This window comes from Montipora foliosa, chromosome 1 (assembly GCF_036669935.1).
Source record: "Montipora foliosa isolate CH-2021 chromosome 1, ASM3666993v2, whole genome shotgun sequence".
NCBI classification, from domain to species: domain Eukaryota; kingdom Metazoa; phylum Cnidaria; class Anthozoa; order Scleractinia; family Acroporidae; genus Montipora; species Montipora foliosa.
In genome coordinates, this window is record NC_090869.1 from 69,226,827 (window position 1) to 69,245,799 (window position 18,973).

The window sequence follows — 18,973 nt, forward strand, 5'->3', positions numbered from 1 at the left end:
TTCTGAGGAACGAAATCGCTGTTCGGACTTTTCTCCTCTTTAAGCGTGTTTTTAAATTACGAAAATCTTTCTTCCTTAAAGAAATAAAAGACTTCAACTTAATTACCAACCTCGTTCCTTGGACCTCTCCCTCTCCTGGGAACGAAGTTGCTTAATTGCAACCTCTGGAATACTGAATAGTTTAATATTTCAACTGACACCCAACTAGTCCATGCCCCTTTGACCAAAAAACAATTGCTCATTAGCGAGCTTTTTTCAAGAGTATAGTATTCGTTTGACAGGGTAGTTTCAAGTGCAGTCCATGTAAGCCAGGATTTATTGGTGACGGCTATCTAGGATGCTATCCTGGTGACCTGTGCACCAATGCACAGCATACTTGCCAAATGAACGCGCAGTGTTCGTCAACAGGAGCGGGCAAATACAAGTGCACGGTATGAAGTTAGTTCGTGAATTTCGTGTGACAGGTGCATATAACGAGGGTCGTACAACTGAAAAACTTTAAATAACAATGACCACAACCAGGTTTTCTGAGCCCGCGAGACTGAGCACCCCCAGCAAACCATTGTTTTAAAGGAAACCGCTAGTCAGCAACCTGGTTCTGGTCATAGCTGTCTAAGGTCTTCCCGTACAACTAGTCCCATACGATGTATGTGGTCTTGTTTCGCGTGGAAATAAGCTAACTTAAAATAACTCGTGAGATAAATCTCTCACAATGCGTCACACAAATGTCGTGATGCAAATTTCTAGTATGGCCAGGCCTGGAAACAACCAATTGCCAAAAATACGCATTGACAGCGGTTCAGAATTCTCAACCTAGAACGGCTCTTAGGCATGAACAGACAAGACAACCTTCTATAAGAACTATTATTGACGGTTCCAGAATAAACTCAACGGGTTTGATCCCAGGCCGGATAAACACTCAGGGTAAAAAGGTCCAAGAAATAGTGCAGTTTATGGTTGGAGACATACTCGATCTAGGAAAAGCGGACCTCTGTCATCCCGGTATGTAAAAAAACCGCTGTGTGGACGCGGTGGTTTGATTGACAAGCTTCTGTTACAGAAGCCGGCTTAGAGCAGACAGACATGAGCGGGCTTCTAAGCATGGTGCTGGAAATATGTCTCAAATTAATTCAAACTTTAACTGTTATGCTTTACAGTGCAGAGATGGTTTTGCTGGTGATGGGGAGGAATGTGAGCTAGATCCAGATTTGGATGCCATTCCCGTGAAGGGCCTCAGTTGTACATCACCTAATTGTAAAAAGGTTTGCCTTTGAGTTCCTCGTCAGTTTTTCCTGTTTGTTCATGTTCGATGCTAGCTCGGCAGTTATTCTGTCCACATTATTGTTATAAAGTCAGCCTAAAAACATTAACCTTAAGTTACGGAATCCGAATTACGCCTGACGTACTCATCAGAAAGTGCGCACGATCCAACTATGTCCAACCTCTGAGTAGTGTCTAAGAAAGTTAAGACTTTTTTTTATTCAGTTCGATTTGTAATGAACAAAAATTCAAACAGATTGATAGACCCCGCAAGGGGCTAAAGGGTTTCCCTTATATCAAATTGATTTTATCTTTTTGGAATTGACTGTCTCGTTTGTCATAACAGTAATATTTCTGTTATTTAATGGTGCTTAGGATAACTGTCCTGCTGTACCCAACACGGGTCAGGAAGATCATGATGATGATACCGACGGCGATGCTTGTGATGAGGATGATGACAATGACCTAATTCTGGATAGAGAGGTTTTAATGCGCTTATTTTCCTAAGTAACGACTGAACATATTATCATTGGGGCGCGACGCATGCCGCTTTCGCTGCATCACAATAGAAAGGTAACATAAACTTCCTTCAACTTTAATCACGTGTTTCTTCACCTAAACCTACTCACAACTTGGCGGAAAACAAGACGCGCAAATAACAACGCATGAATTAACTATGCACTAGGGAAAGGTAGGTAAAAATGTCCCAAGTTGAGTTTGGCGGGTCTTTTAATACCTCTCTTGGATTGGCTGCATTTGGCTGTAACAAGGCTTGTGGGACTGTGGATCGAAAATTTTAAACAGACGTAACTGCGTCAACAAAGGCAACCAGTCAGCTATATGGGAACGTGTTGGAGTTGAATCCATTTTCTGGTCATTGAGCATGCGCAGTGAGCACCTAGTTTCCTGCCCTGTTATTACAATAATGGCATAGAGTGATATGATTATAAGAATCACAACATAGTAAAATGATGGTGAGATCAAAAAGAGTTATATTTAATAAATCAAGATAAATTTACATTTTAGGACAACTGTATTTTTGTCAAGAATCTTAATCAATCAGACAGGGACAACGATGGAGTGGGCGATGTGTGTGATAACTGTATATCTGAACATAACCCAAAACAGACGGACACTGATGGAGACGGCCTTGGAGATTCTTGTGATCTCGATCAGGATGGTGACGGTACGCAATTAAACCGTTATAAGTTCAGGCTCAGTCCTGTTTGATAGGAAAAATATGCCCAGAAATGCAAGTAACAAGCCATTTCCGAGTTCATATCCGCCCCCTCTTCAAAACGAGTATAAGTGCGAAGTTTTTCTTACGAAAAAGAGTTTTTTTATTCATATGTAAAGGAAACTAATTACCATCACAAAAACTTTGCACTTAGACTCGCTTTGAAGAGGAGGCAGACATGAATATTAGATGAACGAGGATTTCAGTAAGCGTCACGAAGTGTCCCCTTGCTCTTCTCCAGAACTTTAACATCACTCGTGCCTCGGAAATACAGACAATTTACGTCCCCCAAATGCTGCCCAAATGCTGCTCCTTAAGGCGCTGTTACACTGTGAAATGTTTCGTGAAACTTTTCTCGCATTGTTTTGGCGGCATTGTGGCGGGACAACTTGCACGAAACATTTCACAGTGTAACATATTCGGCAACGGTCAAAATTGTTGCGAGACAAGTTGCAAGAGCCGTTACCCAAAGTAGAATTAAGTTCTACTTTTCGTGCAACTTGTCTCGCAACGATTTTGGCCGTTGCAGGGGATTTTACACTGTGAACTGTTTCGTGCAACTTGTCGAAACATTTCACAGTGTAAAAGCGCCTTTAAGTAACGACAATAAAAGCAAGGTAACACACGCTAAAACCAACCCGGTGTGGCCAACACATCACGCATGCGCACAACCATTTCACCCGGTCAATTAGCAGCCATGGACAGCTGTTTCGGCCTTTTGGGCCTCATCAGCATGGCGTAGCTGACATACCAGGCGGGTGTGTTTAGCACCCCGTGGGAGAACAGTTTGGCTGTTCCCAACCCAGCTTACCATATGTATGGCATGTGAAGCTGCCACTTGAAGGGGTGCTAAACACACCCGCTTGGTATGTTAACTACGCCATGCTGATGAGGCCCAAAAGGTCGAAACAGCTGTCCATGGCTGCTAATTGACCGGGTGAAATGGTTGTGCGCACGCGTGATGTGTTGGCCACACAGGGATGGTGTTAGCGTGTGTCACCTTGCTTTTATAGTTTCAAGCAACGATATACTGCTGCATTTACCCAAACCTAATGGTGGGCATCAAATAGACCTTATTCAAGTTGAGCCTGCAGGCACATTTTCTTTTGTTTAAAACTACATGCAAAAGAGGCTTAAGGGTCAATTGGATACAAAATGACCCCTTAGCCTCGTTCATGTGGCAAAACCGCTGATAGCTCCGATAAGGGCTATTGGGCTTGCATCTAATTACTTGCATTCCTGAACATATCGGAGTGGAAAAGTTAGCCACACTTCCTGTCCACCTAAAGTACGACTCTAGTATGGAATTCACTTTAGCCATTTACTTTTTCATTTCGCCGCAACATACAACAAGATATACTAATCTTCGCGTAGGTGCAGAAACACATGAGTTCTGTTCTTGCTAATACCCCGTTCACACCAGCTAAAACAAGTTTAATTAAACACAGTTTAACAAAACATGTTTAGTAAAACTGTTTAACTTCCCAAACCGTTCACATCAAATACTGACAAAAAGCCTCGTCTTGACGTCTTGAGCCTCTTTTTCACGATGTAAACATTGCGTGATGGATGTCGATACATTTTTGGTTTCTGTGATACGGTTAAAGCAGATAAATCAACAGAAAACCATTTTAAAAGGGGAAGAAGATGCCAAGAGGCGCTGACGGACATACCTTCGTCGCAGACGCTTTTTGTCGATGTTGTTTGTTAAGTTGCTGACTCGCGCTTTCTTGCCAGTTGTACCGGTGCGGAAAATATGGACAAAACCGAGGTTCAACACGTTTTGGGAGGAAACCTGTCAAGGATGGGACGACAAAGATTGGAAGGAAAACTTCAGAATGTCAAGAGAGGCTTTCGAGTATTTCAGTGTGAAGAGCTGAGTCCGTTTATTTCCAAGCAAATGAAAAATTTAACAGCTTACTTCTTGAGTGCATGCATCAACTTAATAAAAAATTCCTAATCTCCTTTCCTCCCTTTTTCTTCCCTTTCCTCTTCCCTCTTTTCTCTTTCTTTCTCTGCTTCCAAAAAGCGTCTGTCAGATTCCTGCTGGTAAGTCATAAACGCTTCAAGCCATCTGCAGCTGAAAGCCTCCTTTTCTTTCCTGTAAAGCGGACCTTCTTCGTTTCACTTTCAGTTCCTTTTGTTGTTCCTGGAGAAAATATATGAAAAACAAACAACTTCTTTCCTGGCCTTTTAAACCAAAACATTAAAATACACGGAACCCCATAATATGCATTGTGGTGGATGTAACTTGACATGAAGGTGTCAAAGTGTTGCGTGACTTCACTGTAAGGTAACTGATGGAGGGAGACATTATTTACTACAGGCTGAAGTATATATAATGCAAGGCTCACCTTTCTCACAAACCTGTTCAACTGTGCATTTGGCAGCTGAAGAATTCTCAGCACTGGTTGACGGAATGTTCATGTTATTTTCATATTGCAGTTCGTGGTCCTTGTTTGTTCACTTCAACGGATTTTACAAGCTTCACTGTCCCTGTCCTCATAGCCGCAAGCGTTTAAAACATCACCTATTTCTTGCCAAATTGGCTTTTTTCTGGTACATGATTTAAGTTTTAACTGCACATTTTCCTCTCCCCATTTTTCAATTAATCACAAAACATTTTTCAAGCAAAAGCTTAGTCTCACAGTCCTTCCACCTTCTCCCACGAGCTTTTCGGACAGTACCTCGTAGAGGTGGTTTTATAAAACACATTTTAAACATGTTTAACTCGCGTCAGCGCGCGGTGGAAACGATTTATATGTAAAACTGTGTTTGGTAAAACTACTTTTAAACATGTTAACCACCCAAGTGAGCGAATGTGAGAATGATATAAACACATGAGAAATGTGTTTATATCATTCTCACATTCGCTCACTTGGGTGGTTGTTGGCCGCATCTCAGATATGCTTTAAGGTGACTGCGCGATGCAGTTATGAGCTATGCTGTCAGTCATTTGACTCTGTAGCTGCGTGATGCAGCTCGAGTCAATACCCACATTTCACCCTTGCTCGCCATGGAGTCTCCAGTAGCTCAGTGGTTAGAGCATCTGACTAGATCACGGCGGGTCGTGAGTTCGAATCCCATCTGGGGCTCGGATTTTCTCCGAGATCCCAGTTGGTTCTACCATCATTTCATTTCTCATGCATTATTATTATTACTATTATTATTATTATTATTATCATTATTATTATTATTAATATTATATGTAATATAATTGTACTTAATAAACAAAATAGCAAGGTGGTTGCAAGTGCAGACCCAGCTATTGTGGTCCCAAACATACCAATTAAGTTTATGTGGAGAAATTGTTCATAAGGAAAATCAAACGAGGACTCAAATTTCTCTTGTCTCGTTTTTGTTATCAGTTGAACAATGATGCCAAATGCGGAATCAAAGTTTTCAAAACTGGCCACACGGTATACAACTGATTCCATGCGAGAAATTACGCAATTTTGCTCACTCTTTCCTCAGGAATTTTGAAGGACACTGACAAATGCCCTAAGCTGAACGCCACAGGAGACCAAGTTGATGATGATGCGGATGGCATTGGAAACCTGTGCGATAACTGTCCTAAGAACTACAACCCCCTCCAGGTAAGAGCAGGTGATCAATTGTTCTGTTTAATTATGCAGTAAAATGTGGTTGATTGACCAGTCATTTTGGGACTGTCTAATTACTCGGCTTAATTTAGCCGCTCCCGATTGATTGAGCAAGCTAGCAGCTCAAATTCAGGGTATCCAATCACATGAAAGTGTAACTGGAGCAATGGACCAATCAGAACTGTTAATTACTCGGGACAACAACCGCATTGCTCAACGAAAATGCACATGGCTACAGAGATGTCTCTTAGGTAATCCAAAGTGAGATTAAAGATTTGAAACGAAATGTTCGTATATTTTCCAGCCAGACAGCAATAAAAACGGATATGGTAATGAATGTGACGGGCCAGGCAAAGATAAGTAAGTATGAAATGATTTATTGTCAGGTTTTCTATCAATAAGGCTAAAAGCTATTTGTTACACAAATCTTCTCCCCTTGTTTTAGAGATGGTGATGGAGTTCTTGATGAATTCGACAACTGCCCCGATTTGCCGAACGGCGAACAAGCGGATGCTGATGGAGATAACATAGGTAATTTGGCTCAGGCTGTTTTCAGTCAAGGCAAAATGGCAAACTTGAACGGAAAGGCCGTTATTTGAGTAGGGCTGACGTAGTGGTGAGAGAACTGAATTTCGACCGATGTGTTCTGTGGTTGTTGTCCGCTGGACCCGAGGTCATGTGCGGGTTGAGATTATTGGTTCTCTGCTTCAGGTCCTCTGAGTCTCCTGTCTCCTCTAGTCCGGCTGACTTGATTTGAGCTGAATATTGGTATTGTCCCTTTTTGAAGCAGAAATATAACGAGGTGTGTTAAACGAGGACAGATTACATAAGACGAACCATTCTTTCTTTTCTTCATATCCCCGCAGCACTTGGCAAACTCTCTTTTGACTTTTGCCTATTTTACTTACTTGGCTTCATACACCATAATCCTTTATGTGATACCACCCCTAAACCGCCCCCATTTATAATGGGGTTCCTTTTTCTTTCATTATTCGTTCTTAGGGGATGCCTGTGATGATGACCAAGATAACGATGGGATATCTAACATCCGGGATAACTGCCCTTTGATCAGCAATCCTCATCAGGAACACAAGAAGCTTTCTTATGACGTTAAAGGTTTGAAAAGATTTTATGACATTATATTAATTAAAGGGGTTATTCGACCAGAGTTTCTACTTGTAACCTTCATTTTCTATTTTGTGTATCCCTTACGCTCTTTTTTCCAATTTTATACATTATGCAGAAACAAAAAAAGAATTCTTCTTTCGTCTGCAAGGATAAGAATCGTGTTAACAAATTTCCTAATAAAAAAGACTAATAGACCATATTCGTATTCTCGGTATCGGACTGGAACTAGCTTGCAATGGAGGCTAATGCGGGGGAATATATTAGAAAGTATTTGCATTTGAAAAGATTCCCCCGCATTAGCCTCCATTGCAAGCTAGTTCCAGTCCGATACCGAGAATACGAATATGGTCTACTACAGGGCTAAAAAATTTTTAAAATAAAAAACCGAACCTTTTCAACATTAAGTCATCATCAGGGTATTAAAGTAGTGTCCGCTAAACCCATATTTTATATCTTTTTAAAATTAAGCGAATTTTATGGACAAATTTCCTAATGTTTCAGCGAACCCCGTTGGTGACGCATGCATGGATGATTTTGATGGCGATAGTGTCCCGGATGATGACGACATTTGTCCTCACGTGACGCACATCAGTAAAACAAGCTTCCTTGATTACTTTACTGTGGATTTGTTTCCAGGCCATGGCGACCCGAGCCCCGAATGGAGAGTTGCAGAAATGGTGATGTAAAAGAAGACAAAACGCGAATATTTCCTTTTGCTTAATCCTCAATTTCAAATTATACCAACAAAGAGCTTACCAAACCTTTTTTTCAACTCTTGTCGCCAATGGTTTCCTGCAGTGACAAAAATCAGGGTGTAGGCAGAAGTTGATAACCCAGAAGTTTCGATCCGCGATGAAATAAGGCCCATCAGTTTACGGTATTAGCCAATATCAAAAATTCCATAATACTCTTCTTTTGTCCCTCCAAAATTTTGCATAAGCATTGTTTCCAGTTCTCTTGGAGCCATTATAAGTGCACCTTAAATGGGTACACTTAAAGGGGTGCCTAAAACACCCTCCGCGTGTGTTAGCTAGGCCATGCTGGTGAGGCCCAGCAAGGCCGAAACAGCTGTCCATGGCTGCTAATTGAAATGGTTGTGCGCATGCTTGATGTGCTGGCCACACCGGGTTGGTGTTGGTTGTACATTATAATTCCCAAGAGAAAATAAAAACTATGCTTATGCAAAATTTTGGAGCGACAAACAAAGTGTACTACGGTATTTTTTATATTGGCTAATTGTCCATTTTTACAATGACTACTGCTAGATTTTTGTGGGTGCAAAATGTAGCGGCGTTGCGTTCCGCGCGTGATTTTGCATTGAGCGCGTGGATCCCTCGTGCAACTACTTTGTTACGGACCAATCAGGAGAGTTTTCGATCATCGGGCCATTACTTGGCGGAACCTGTATTCTAAATGTAGATAATACTGTTAACTGAGGGAACAAGGCCAAATGGTAAGTACTACATTGAGGGTATCTGGGAATGCTTTTTCGGTCGACGAACAAAAGTCATATGTCAGCGGTAATACTTTACTTTGATGCGTTATAACGAACTTTGAAAAGTGCAGGACAAGCAGGCTACAACAAAAATCTTGATTTTGATGGCTGTAAAAAGGTTTACTTGGTATGGTAGGGCATCCGAACTTGCAATCAGAAGATCATTAAAGAAAGCTCCCTAGAGTTTTAGGGACGCACGCAAGCTGAGCTGAGTAAAGCCTGTATCTGATTTTTGTGACGTCCCGTGACCAAATCTGTAATTTCTCGCGTTCCCTTCTGTAATCTTTTTAAAATTGTCTCAGTTCTAATCTAACCACATACAGTTCCCATCAAATACCCTATATTGGTTAAAATCTGTCAGAGCTAATAGAATATATTAAGAAAAATGATAAATTTCAGAATATTGGCAAAACCGTCTGAACGACCTTGACTTCTGAAGTCAAAAACAAAGCAAAAAGAGCAAGGCGGCCCACGCTAACACCAACCTGGTGTGGCCCACATATCACGAATGCGCAAAACCATTTCACCCGGTCACAGCTGTTTCGACCTTGCTGGGCGTGGGAGGAAAGACGCCGCTTTAAGTGGCAGCTTCACGCAACAAACGTGGTAAGCTAGGTTTCCTTTTGTAACTCGTTACCTGTGGTGAGTGTATTCGAAAATACTCTAGGGAGCTACCTTAAGGACGGTGCCTACTGTGGTTATTGCGCATGCGTTCTTCGGATTTCGAGGTACTCGGATTCTCTATCATGCCGGGATATTTGTGCATGGTTTAAAACTGAGCGAAGAAAGTAGAACCTAGCAAGTGCTCTTGGTATCCAAAAAGAAAATTAGCGGTACCCATACATTTTTCAGAGATAATTTAAGCTTCAATTTGGAAGAGAACGCCATACATTGCCTTGTACTTTAAAGCTATTTACAAATATTGTTGATTAATCATCTTGGCAAAATGGGTGGTTACCCACAATATTTCAATAACACTTGTTAAGATCTGCTTTTGCCGCATATTCATAAACCGCGCAAAAATATCTTTGAATTAGTAGGCACCGTCCTAAAATACTATATTAATGTTAATTTTAACAGGGTGTTGATGTCGAACATTTGTCTGACACGAGTCGTCCTGGAATGCTCATAGGTGAAGTTTTTAAAAATGGTTGATTTCTCCTAGTTTGTTTCATGTCTTGATTTATATAAATATTTTATTTTCACACTTTTGTTAATATATATTTTTTTTTTGCGCGTTGTAGGTTCAACTCGTTATGGACCTAACGATTACAGTGGAACAATTTATGTCAAGGACAGTCACGGTTCTGATTACTTAGGCGTGGTGTTTGGATATCAATCAAACCAAAAATTTTACGTCGTTATGTGGAGAAGGGAAAATATTAACTATGGAGATTGGGATATCAACGCTGGAATAAAAGGAGTACAGCTGAAAGTGATTATACAGCTTTTTTGATTTTCTCATTGCAACTGAAAACCCGAAAACGGAATGCGTTTTGAATAGATGTTAGTGGGATAGATAACGAACATCCGGAGAAAGCACCAGGAAGCGAGGGGTGAAAGGGGGAGTCAAAGGGGGAGGGGGAAGGGATACGAGGCACTTCTCCACGTTAACCCTTTCATTCCCAGAAGTGATTAGTATGTAACTTCTCCTTATAATATCAATTCACTATTCAGCAGACAGGTGTTGAGAATGAATAAACTTATCAGTCAGATGGTGTTATTTTGATCAAACTCAAACTCTCTTAACTACTATAAAAGGGAATGTATAACAGCTAGAAAGGAGAATTACTAATCAGATATTGGGAGTGAAAGGGTAAAGGAGGCTCGAAATAGTTTCTCCGTTTTTCAAACAAATAAACATATTCTGTCCTTAGATACAGTCAGGGTAATCAATATCAAGACGAAATTTGGCCAGGGTATTAAGTACCCATCATAGATTTCTCACATCATATTTTCCTCCAAAATATACTTACCATGGCAACGACATGAGGCATTTCTTTGAGCCTTAAAATCAACTTATATTGTCCTTTTTGAATAAAATCGGGCCGGAGAAATCTTCCCATTCAGCGTTACCAGATTATGTTAGAAATAATCTCTAAAATATTTAAAATTCAACAAAATCTGTAGGCCAGTTTTTCAGAAAAATCAGTTTTGTTTAATTTAATTTATTAACTTTGCCAGTCAAGCTGGCAGAGCGCCACAACAGCTTGTGCCAATTACTGTCGCCCCTTTTTTTTACCTCCCAAACATGATACACAAGAGAAGACAGACCACAACACCGGGAACTACGTGCCCTAACTGACAAACAGTCAAGCTATATGTGTTTTCACTATTAGGTTGTAAACTCAGCCACTGGACCTGGTCTGCCTTTAGCAAGAGCTTTGTGGCACTCAGGAGATACACCCAGTCAGGTGGGGGAAAAATTGGTATTTTCATATTCACTTTTACTCCTTTTCCGAAGCAAGTCTGTGGGAAAAGTCGTGATTATTCAGATTATTCTTCTGCACATTCTTTTATCAATCTTATTTCAATCTCTAAAGTTCTGCAGTGGGCTGTTTGCATTATGGCGTCTTTTTGACTATCGAAACCTAAATCCTTTGTTATGGGCCAGATTTTTGTTCCCTCCTGGGAACAAGAAAAATTGTTAAAATTTGCCTAACAACGCGGAAGCTACTCAAACCATTTTGGTCTTGATACTGAATAATAGCCAATTGGATTCACTTTGAAAAAAAGTGTGACAAGACAATACTGACAGCCGTACACTCTACCATTTTATCCTCAGGTAACTTTATTATGGGATGATCCAAGCATGAAAGGATGGCAACATCAGACTCCATACCAATTCAATATTACGCACAGACCGTCTATTGGACTTATAAGGTTCGAGAATGAACTTAGTGTACTTTATCAATACCAAGCAAGGATAGCTACCTCAGTTGTTTCCCTCCATTTCCATTTTTTCTCATGGTCAATCAAGGGGTACGTTATCTCAATCCGGTCGTAAAATATGTTTCCAATTAATTGCAGAGTTAGAATCAAGCAAGGAGAGAAGATTTTAACTGATTCTGGAAATGTCTACAACACATTGCTATCTGGGGGAAGACTGGGTATGATTGTTTATGGTCAGCATGACGTCATCTGGTCCAGACTTGAAGTTCGATGTTTTGACAGGTAAATTCATATCACAAGTACGCAATATCCGATAAAGAGCATTTCCAAAATTTGGTGATCAATTTCGGTACGGGACATTGGCACCATATCAAATTGATATTCGGTCTTTGATGTTGTCCTACCATTTCCATTCAAACTCAAAATCCAAAAACTAATTTTGTCCTTTAAAATTGAAATCCATGTATTGAACAAAATCTGCAGAGAAATCCCAACAGCGCCGCTGGGTTGAGGTTTTCCTTGAATTCATCATATCAATATTTCCCTCTTTTGCACTTCGAGCTTTGTCAAAAGGAAGTTTACTTCTCGTTGCCTATGAGTTCCGTATTTTCTTTATTCCTGTCCTAAACTTTCTTTTGATTCGTTTTCAGAGTTAACCAGGCGCTAATGTTTGACGGTGTAGATGACCACGTGACCTTGCCAACGATTCAAGAACTTGGTTTAACAGACAGGTCATTCCTGAATATAATTTTTCTTGCAAACTCTTCGGTATCTTTTGCCTATCATATATAGTGTTCAAGGCCTTATCTTCCTTTTTCAAACAAATTTGCTTTCCTTTCTTCCCTTGCGCATTAACTCATATATCTTAATGAATTTGGCGCTGTATACGTAATAAAATTATTAAATTATTATTATGTAGCTTCACCATCAGTCTGTGGGTACAAATGGCAGCGGACTACCCCCTTACGATCATGCCCATCGTGTGCAGTAACGATGAAACACTATGTTTATACATCCACAACAGGTGAGCGTCAGAGAGGTGCCATGACCACTGTTTTTGTTTGTTTGTTTGTTTGTTTGTTTTTTTTGTAATTGTGAAACTGATGGTGCTGGAAGTAGTGTTAATTTTTCCGGGTTAACCGTCAAAGACTTAGGGGGTATTTACAGGAGACTGGGACGAACTCAGGCCGGTATGAGCTTGTTCCGGTATGAAATATTTGGAACCGTTTACATGAAACCGGGACGAAATGACATGTTTTGTCAAATAAATATATCGCTGATCCAAAAGCATACGGCCTTGAGATTTCTGGACCCGGCTGAGATTTGTTATCATTTACATGAGAACGGTACGAACTCAGACTGGTACGAGAATTTCTTGTCTCGGACCAGCAACCGAGATGAAGTCAGACCGGTCTGAGTTTATTGTCAGGCCGGTCTCATGTAAACGCATAAAAAGAAATTTATTTTGGCCGATACGAACTCATGCCGGTCTGAGTTCGTCCCGGTCTCATGTAAATACCCCCTTAGTAGCGATAAAGGACTTTGGAGAACTACTTTAAAAATTTCTCTCACTACAAGATATTTTGGTTGCTAATTAAGTCGTGTTTGCCTACGCCCTTAGGTCCACAGATTAATGATTTTTCTTCGTTGTTAGACGAATCTACGCTAATCTGGGGAAATCTACAGTGACTGGAGGTGAAACAATAGAGCCAGAAGAATGGCATCATCTGGTCTTCAGATTTGACGCTCAAAGTAAATTGCTTTCGTTTTTTTTATGACATAATTGAAAGTTTCAAAATCAGGGAAAGGTCTCAGGAAATTTAGGGCTAGGGATGGCAATCTTGGAAACAACCTTCTTAAAATTTTTAAAAGCTGCAAGACTTTTTTCCCAGTCTTAGACTGAAAAGTTGGGTGAAAAAAAAATGTAGGTACTTCTCCTATAGCATTTTCAGTTGGTCAAACGTGGACTCATCGAACCGATCAGAGGAAACACTTCCAAGTTTAGATGCACTTATCTTATATAGCAATGGTATGATATTTACGAATATTTGTTCGATGACGGTGTTTCTTAGAAATAGGGCGATATTTTTTTGTATCACTGTTTTTAATTATTCTTATGAGCAGGAGTCAGCTTCGCTCATTCGAACTTGTTACCCGATGATACAATTGTCTTTCTTTTTTTTTTGACAGGGCATAAAATAAACGTTTTTGTAAATGGATCTTCAGTTGGAAGTCAAAGTGAAACAACACCTTATGTTTGGGTACTCGAAGCAATTTACGAGTTTCTTTTGTTAACAAACACTGATCCTGAACGAATAATAACTGTCTGTTTCATTTGCAGTCTCCTAATGTCACTCTTGGAATAGGCAGGGATAAAACGCACTTCCTCAATGGAACGATTGATGATGTAAGAATTAAATCGTTAAATAAATGACAAATCGAATAAAACAAAAGTTGGAAAGATGATCATCGCAGTTATTTCAGCAACATAATCAGTTGCAAAGGAAGTGCGACTGAAAATTCAAGGCTTGAACAAGAATCAAAGCATTCTCGTCCCCAGAGCCCTCCGTTTCTTTTGGTCACCTCATCGGCGAAACGAAAGGCTCTGGTCGCACCTAAAAATTCAATTTTTTTCATTGGCTGATTAGACGGTTTTCAATTGAGTGTCGAAAGTAATTAGCGGTTAGATCACTTTCGATATGTTAAAATTCAACTCGATAGTGAGGCTTAGAGGACACAAACAAAAGCAATGAATAAACATGTTCATTCGGTTTCAGTCATTTGTGTCCTCTAGGCATCGCTGCCCAGCTGAATTTTAAAATATTTTATCCCTTCACTAACGATTATTTAAACTTGAAAGAAGTGCGCATGCCCTACCGGATGTCCGAGATTTACGAACATCTCGTATTGGCTACGACGAAAGCCCACAGATTAGGATATTTGATTTAATTGCTTTGCTTTTTTTCTCTTTCTCTTGCTCACACTGTATCATAACTACCTGGAAATATTTACGTTAGGTAACCCTTCACCTCCTAAATTCTTGGCTTGTGGTTGCACTCACGTGATTAGAGGGCCACGCTGGTGCACAAAACAAAACCAAAATGTCGCTCGCGTTATTATAGTAGAGCCAAATACCAAATATTTTTTCGTCATTGCTCAGTACAGCAACTTCTCCGCAATGACGTCAGGTACAAGCCAAGGTTTGGCCACATATATATTTTACTGTCTACCGCCAGACTCTCCAGTGGGAAGCCCTTAGAGATAAGAGTTTTAAAAAGCATGGACTTGACTCTAGTGTATTTGTCTTATTATTTTCATCAACTAACCAACAGCTAACTTTGTGGGGAGTCAGAGTTCCAGACAACGAGATAATCGATTACATGAAGTTAGCAGGCTTGACATGGCCCATCCACAAGGGCCTAGTTAGAGCACATTTTAATATGGAGGAAACTTCCGAGTCAGTTATCTTCGACCAAGCAGGAAATGGTTTCCATGGTAACCTTACGGGGCTGCCCGTCTTTGTTCCGGTAAGAAAATTTATTTGCAAGCAGGCTTCCTTCTAAAATCAATTTCTTTCACTCGTTTGTACGGTGAGCGTTGTTTGCATAAAAGCTGATGTCTCATAACAAATGGTAAGGGAGGGCTCTCTGACCTGCAAGTGTTTGGGTTAGTAATAAAACCATTAAAATCATTGGGGTGCAGGGCTGGCACTGGTCCTTCGCTGGCTTCCTTTGTCCAGAAACGAGACTATCTGAAGATTCTGTTCATTCCTTCTCAAGCTATACTAGGCAGAGTATTGACTGTTTCATGGTTTGCGTTTTTTTCCAGAGCACAGTGGATAAGAACCGTTTCCTTATATCATACCCGAAAAATCGTCGAAAGAGAAGTGGAATGAATCCCATATTCAGTGCATGGGCGAGCAGACATTCAGAGCTCTGACTTCCGACACTGCGTAAAATTAAAGTTGCTTGAGTCGCGGATTATTATTTGTAGCGAGTGCACAGCTAAAGAACAATGCACCTGCTTGAAGGTTTCAAATCGCTCTTCACAATTTCTTTTGCTCGCCTTCTTCATCTCCTTTCCCTCGTGTGACAGGAGACAACGCAAGCTAAAGCCAAACAGTTTAAGGTTCTTTTCTTGCAAGTAATGTTACATGAACAGGAGAAGCTAATGAGAGATCCATTGTTTGTGTCATCCCACATGGCGGCCTATGACTTAACGGGAAAACCACCAAGTGACGATGTATTTCGCTCGCTATGTGTTACATGACGCTACTGCCACCAGCTTGACAGGTTAGCTCCAGAAATACTGAGGAAAGTATATAGCGTTCAGACCAGAGGCAGAACAGTTGTTCAGTTGCGATAATTCCGAAATAAAAGAGTCAACCAAAGAGGAGTGATTTAGTATTTTCTGTTCCCCGGGGAAGTCTTCTAGCACTTCAATTACCCCAGGCAGTTAAGATTGCAAAGATAATGTGGGTCATGTGGGTAGCGTCCATGTTCTCTCTTCGTGTGAAAGATTTCCCTTATGGAGTCGAGAGAAGAACACCAACAACTGGTTGGACCCCTCAGGTCAATTGTATGCTGTAGTCCTTCGTAGGAGGGCCTAAAGGAAGGCCAAAGGGGATAACCGCGATACTAAACAATCACCTTTCATTCCACGATAAATCCTCAACTGGGCAGGTTCAAATGGTTGGGTGGTTTAACCATTACCACAGATCGCACTTACACATGTTCAGAGTCTAGCCAAGGGCAAAGCATTCCAATCCTGTCACACGAGTCTTAGTACTCGGCATTTAAGGAGTACAAGCTCGTGTACTCAAACTTCGGTCCCATACCCTTCTCCTTTGTTCAGAAAGAGGCTGTTGAACACTAAGCACTTTATGACTGGCCCCAAGGGAAACAGTGAGTTTTGTTTCCCCGAAACCCTCAATGTTCCCCGAGGCGAAGCCGAGGGAAACATTGAGGTCGAGGGGAAACAAAAGTCACTGTTTCCCGAGGGGCCAGTCATTAAGTGTTTTGTTATACCTCCCAACTCAAAATAGAACAATACACAGATAAAAATTATTTGCTTGACGTCGGCTGGCGTACAGATTTGCCGCCGTTTCAAAGGTGCACGACCTGACCACGTGTGAGTCGAAAGTTCAAGTTGTTGTTGCCCTAGCGCGTCATGAAGTTTTGACCAATGAAACGTGACACGCGTTCTCGTCCAATCAGAAAACGTATTTGAGTTGGGAGGTACTAACAAACTTTAATTATTCGAGATTACTACTGGTATAACCTCTCAGGTTCCAGGCTAACTGTCAGTTAGCTTTCCAAAGCTGTACGTCCCTTTTAATGATATGGTAAGGTGTAAAGGTAACATACTACAGCAAGACCTTCAGCATCGCGACGTTTACTGCTTAGAAAGCTCTAAGCAGCGTTTGGCAAAACGAGGTTTCAATTGAGACGGTTTCGCGAAACCGTTTCGAAAACGATGTAGGGGAGGAGGGGAAGGGGTACACGTGACTTAGGGGTACAAAAAACCATGGGACATCAAGGGAAGGACGGTAGAGTGCTAAAAAATAATTTAGGTTACGGGCAGACATGATAACCAAGGGAAAATGCTTAGAATTTTGTCATTGTTTGTTTTATTTGTACGATTATTCATTTGTTGAGCAGAAAAATACTCTCATTAGAATTGCAAGGAATCCCACGTCCCTCAGATTCTAGGAAAAGGACATTGTTTGCAGATCTCTGATATCGACAGATAAGGACTTCCCAAATAAAACTGATCCACTGTTAGAGTATAAAACGACACAAGCTCCGTATGAAAGCTCTACACGTACATGGGGACCTATGCTGATTTTATTAAGTAATAATCCCTTCTTTTTCCCTTGATCTTTTTCCCTGACAGCGAGAGCTCTAAAATCACGTCACCAATCAGGGCCGTTTGCTGCATCCTCAAATACCTAGAAAAACAAATAAATTTCAAATGGAAGTTTATTTCCAAACTCTCTTGTTTCAGGCTGATAGCTTTATGTATTTCACTTTTTAAACTTCTGTACCCTTCATTATTTTGTTGCTTCCTTAATAGCTTCAAGTTAAAAAATTGAAAATATGTATTACCTCAAGGAGGTTTCTTGGGCCAACATTATTTTTAGATAAATATCCTTCATCAGCAAACACACGACCTCTCCTACTTTCCGAAGGAGGAGTGTATCGCTGGTTTTCCGGGCTGCTAGTATGAAAAGGTGGCGTAATCCTTCATGAGGAAGAGAAATGAAAACCATCAAGAACAGTAATAGTGACAAAGGAAAAAGATTAGAATGCTTCCTTAATGTAAATAAGTCAACTCTTACCCCCCTCGCTCTCCACAAATGCTAGGTGATATCTTTAATTGATCAATGTGACTGCAAGGTGTCAGGTGAACAGGGGAACTGCAGTACCCATCGCTGAAAATAAAGCAAAATTCATTTCAAAACAGCAAGTGTCAAAAAAAAATGTCATTGTGACTGCTCAATGCTATATTTCTTACCCATCATTCAAGAATGGTGTTACCATTAGAGCTTTACTATGTAATGACTTCTAATTACATTAAGCGAGCCTGACTCAAGTAACTGGGATCCCATTTGCAAGTGCAACATCTACATGTAGTATTGCAGTCCATTTGCCCTTTGGGCAACCAGTTTTGTTTTTTTGGTTTGCCCATGGCTTTTTTTCTTTTTTCGGTTGCCCACCTGTTGCCCATTAAAACTCAAAGGAGGCTTGTAAAAATGTCAATTTTGTTGGTCCACGAAGGAGGATATAACAAAAGCTCTAACAAACTGTTATCTGATAATTTGGTGTTACCCTTTCACTTAAGTAGTAAAGTAGTAAATGCTTTGCAACCAGATCAAACGCAGTGGAGAATATTTCATGAATTTCCTTCATCGTTGTCACCACCATTTCTCTTTTTTCTAGAAAAAAGGGACTGGAAAAGACTCATTTTCACAGTTCATTTACGGGTTATTCGAAGTGCACTTGGCCATGCGAAAACTGGGTTCCATTGTAACAAGCAGTCCTTTTGCGCGGCTATGAACATGTTCCTCCTTCTAATGTTTTGAAGTTTGTACCAATATATTTTTAACAGAAAAATAAATGACAGGAAAGAGATGTAACGTTGTTTATTTTTTTATCGCGTTTTCGGTGAGTACGTCATATTACTAGTTACTTTTTTTTGTTGCAAATCAAATCGTTACGCAGATTAGCCCAACAAATATTCTGATCGCCCGATCAGGCAGCGTCGAATACTGACTCATTTCTACATTTATGACAAATGAAAAGAAAATCAAAGAAAAACAATCAAATTTAAAAATAAAACATCCAGAACCAGACAGCA

At 40.5% G+C, this 18,973-nt stretch overlaps 2 protein-coding genes across 3 annotated transcripts in view; one reads left to right on the forward strand and one right to left on the reverse strand.

Moving 5' to 3' along the window:
* The window catches only part of LOC138006822 (uncharacterized), a 60,933-nt gene extending 44,932 nt beyond the window's left edge, over window positions 1–16,001 (forward strand). For both annotated transcript variants that reach the window (XM_068853411.1, XM_068853419.1), the window contains exons 57-77: window positions 282–431; window positions 1,158–1,262; window positions 1,636–1,743; window positions 2,287–2,446; window positions 5,972–6,093; window positions 6,404–6,459; window positions 6,545–6,630; window positions 7,102–7,215; window positions 7,729–7,904; window positions 9,803–9,854; window positions 9,967–10,157; window positions 11,062–11,136; window positions 11,508–11,605; window positions 11,753–11,896; window positions 12,265–12,345; window positions 12,534–12,638; window positions 13,269–13,366; window positions 13,805–13,875; window positions 13,956–14,021; window positions 14,947–15,141; window positions 15,443–16,001. In XM_068853411.1, the coding sequence (XP_068709512.1) occupies window positions 282–431; window positions 1,158–1,262; window positions 1,636–1,743; window positions 2,287–2,446; window positions 5,972–6,093; window positions 6,404–6,459; window positions 6,545–6,630; window positions 7,102–7,215; window positions 7,729–7,904; window positions 9,803–9,854; window positions 9,967–10,157; window positions 11,062–11,136; window positions 11,508–11,605; window positions 11,753–11,896; window positions 12,265–12,345; window positions 12,534–12,638; window positions 13,269–13,366; window positions 13,805–13,875; window positions 13,956–14,021; window positions 14,947–15,141; window positions 15,443–15,553 (2,364 nt within the window). In that variant the 3' untranslated portion in view covers window positions 15,554–16,001. The remainder of the gene's footprint in view (window positions 1–281; window positions 432–1,157; window positions 1,263–1,635; window positions 1,744–2,286; window positions 2,447–5,971; window positions 6,094–6,403; window positions 6,460–6,544; window positions 6,631–7,101; window positions 7,216–7,728; window positions 7,905–9,802; window positions 9,855–9,966; window positions 10,158–11,061; window positions 11,137–11,507; window positions 11,606–11,752; window positions 11,897–12,264; window positions 12,346–12,533; window positions 12,639–13,268; window positions 13,367–13,804; window positions 13,876–13,955; window positions 14,022–14,946; window positions 15,142–15,442) is intronic.
* A 1,219-nt stretch (window positions 16,002–17,220) lies between these two features.
* Window positions 17,221–18,973, reverse strand: part of LOC138006835 (membrane-associated tyrosine- and threonine-specific cdc2-inhibitory kinase-like) — a 19,029-nt gene continuing 17,276 nt past the window's right edge. Inside the window, exons 16-18 of the mRNA XM_068853433.1 lie at window positions 17,955–18,047; window positions 17,722–17,857; window positions 17,221–17,564 (exon numbers count right to left, since the gene is read on the reverse strand). Coding sequence (XP_068709534.1) covers window positions 17,529–17,564; window positions 17,722–17,857; window positions 17,955–18,047 — 265 coding nt within the window. The 3' untranslated portion in view covers window positions 17,221–17,528. The remainder of the gene's footprint in view (window positions 17,565–17,721; window positions 17,858–17,954; window positions 18,048–18,973) is intronic.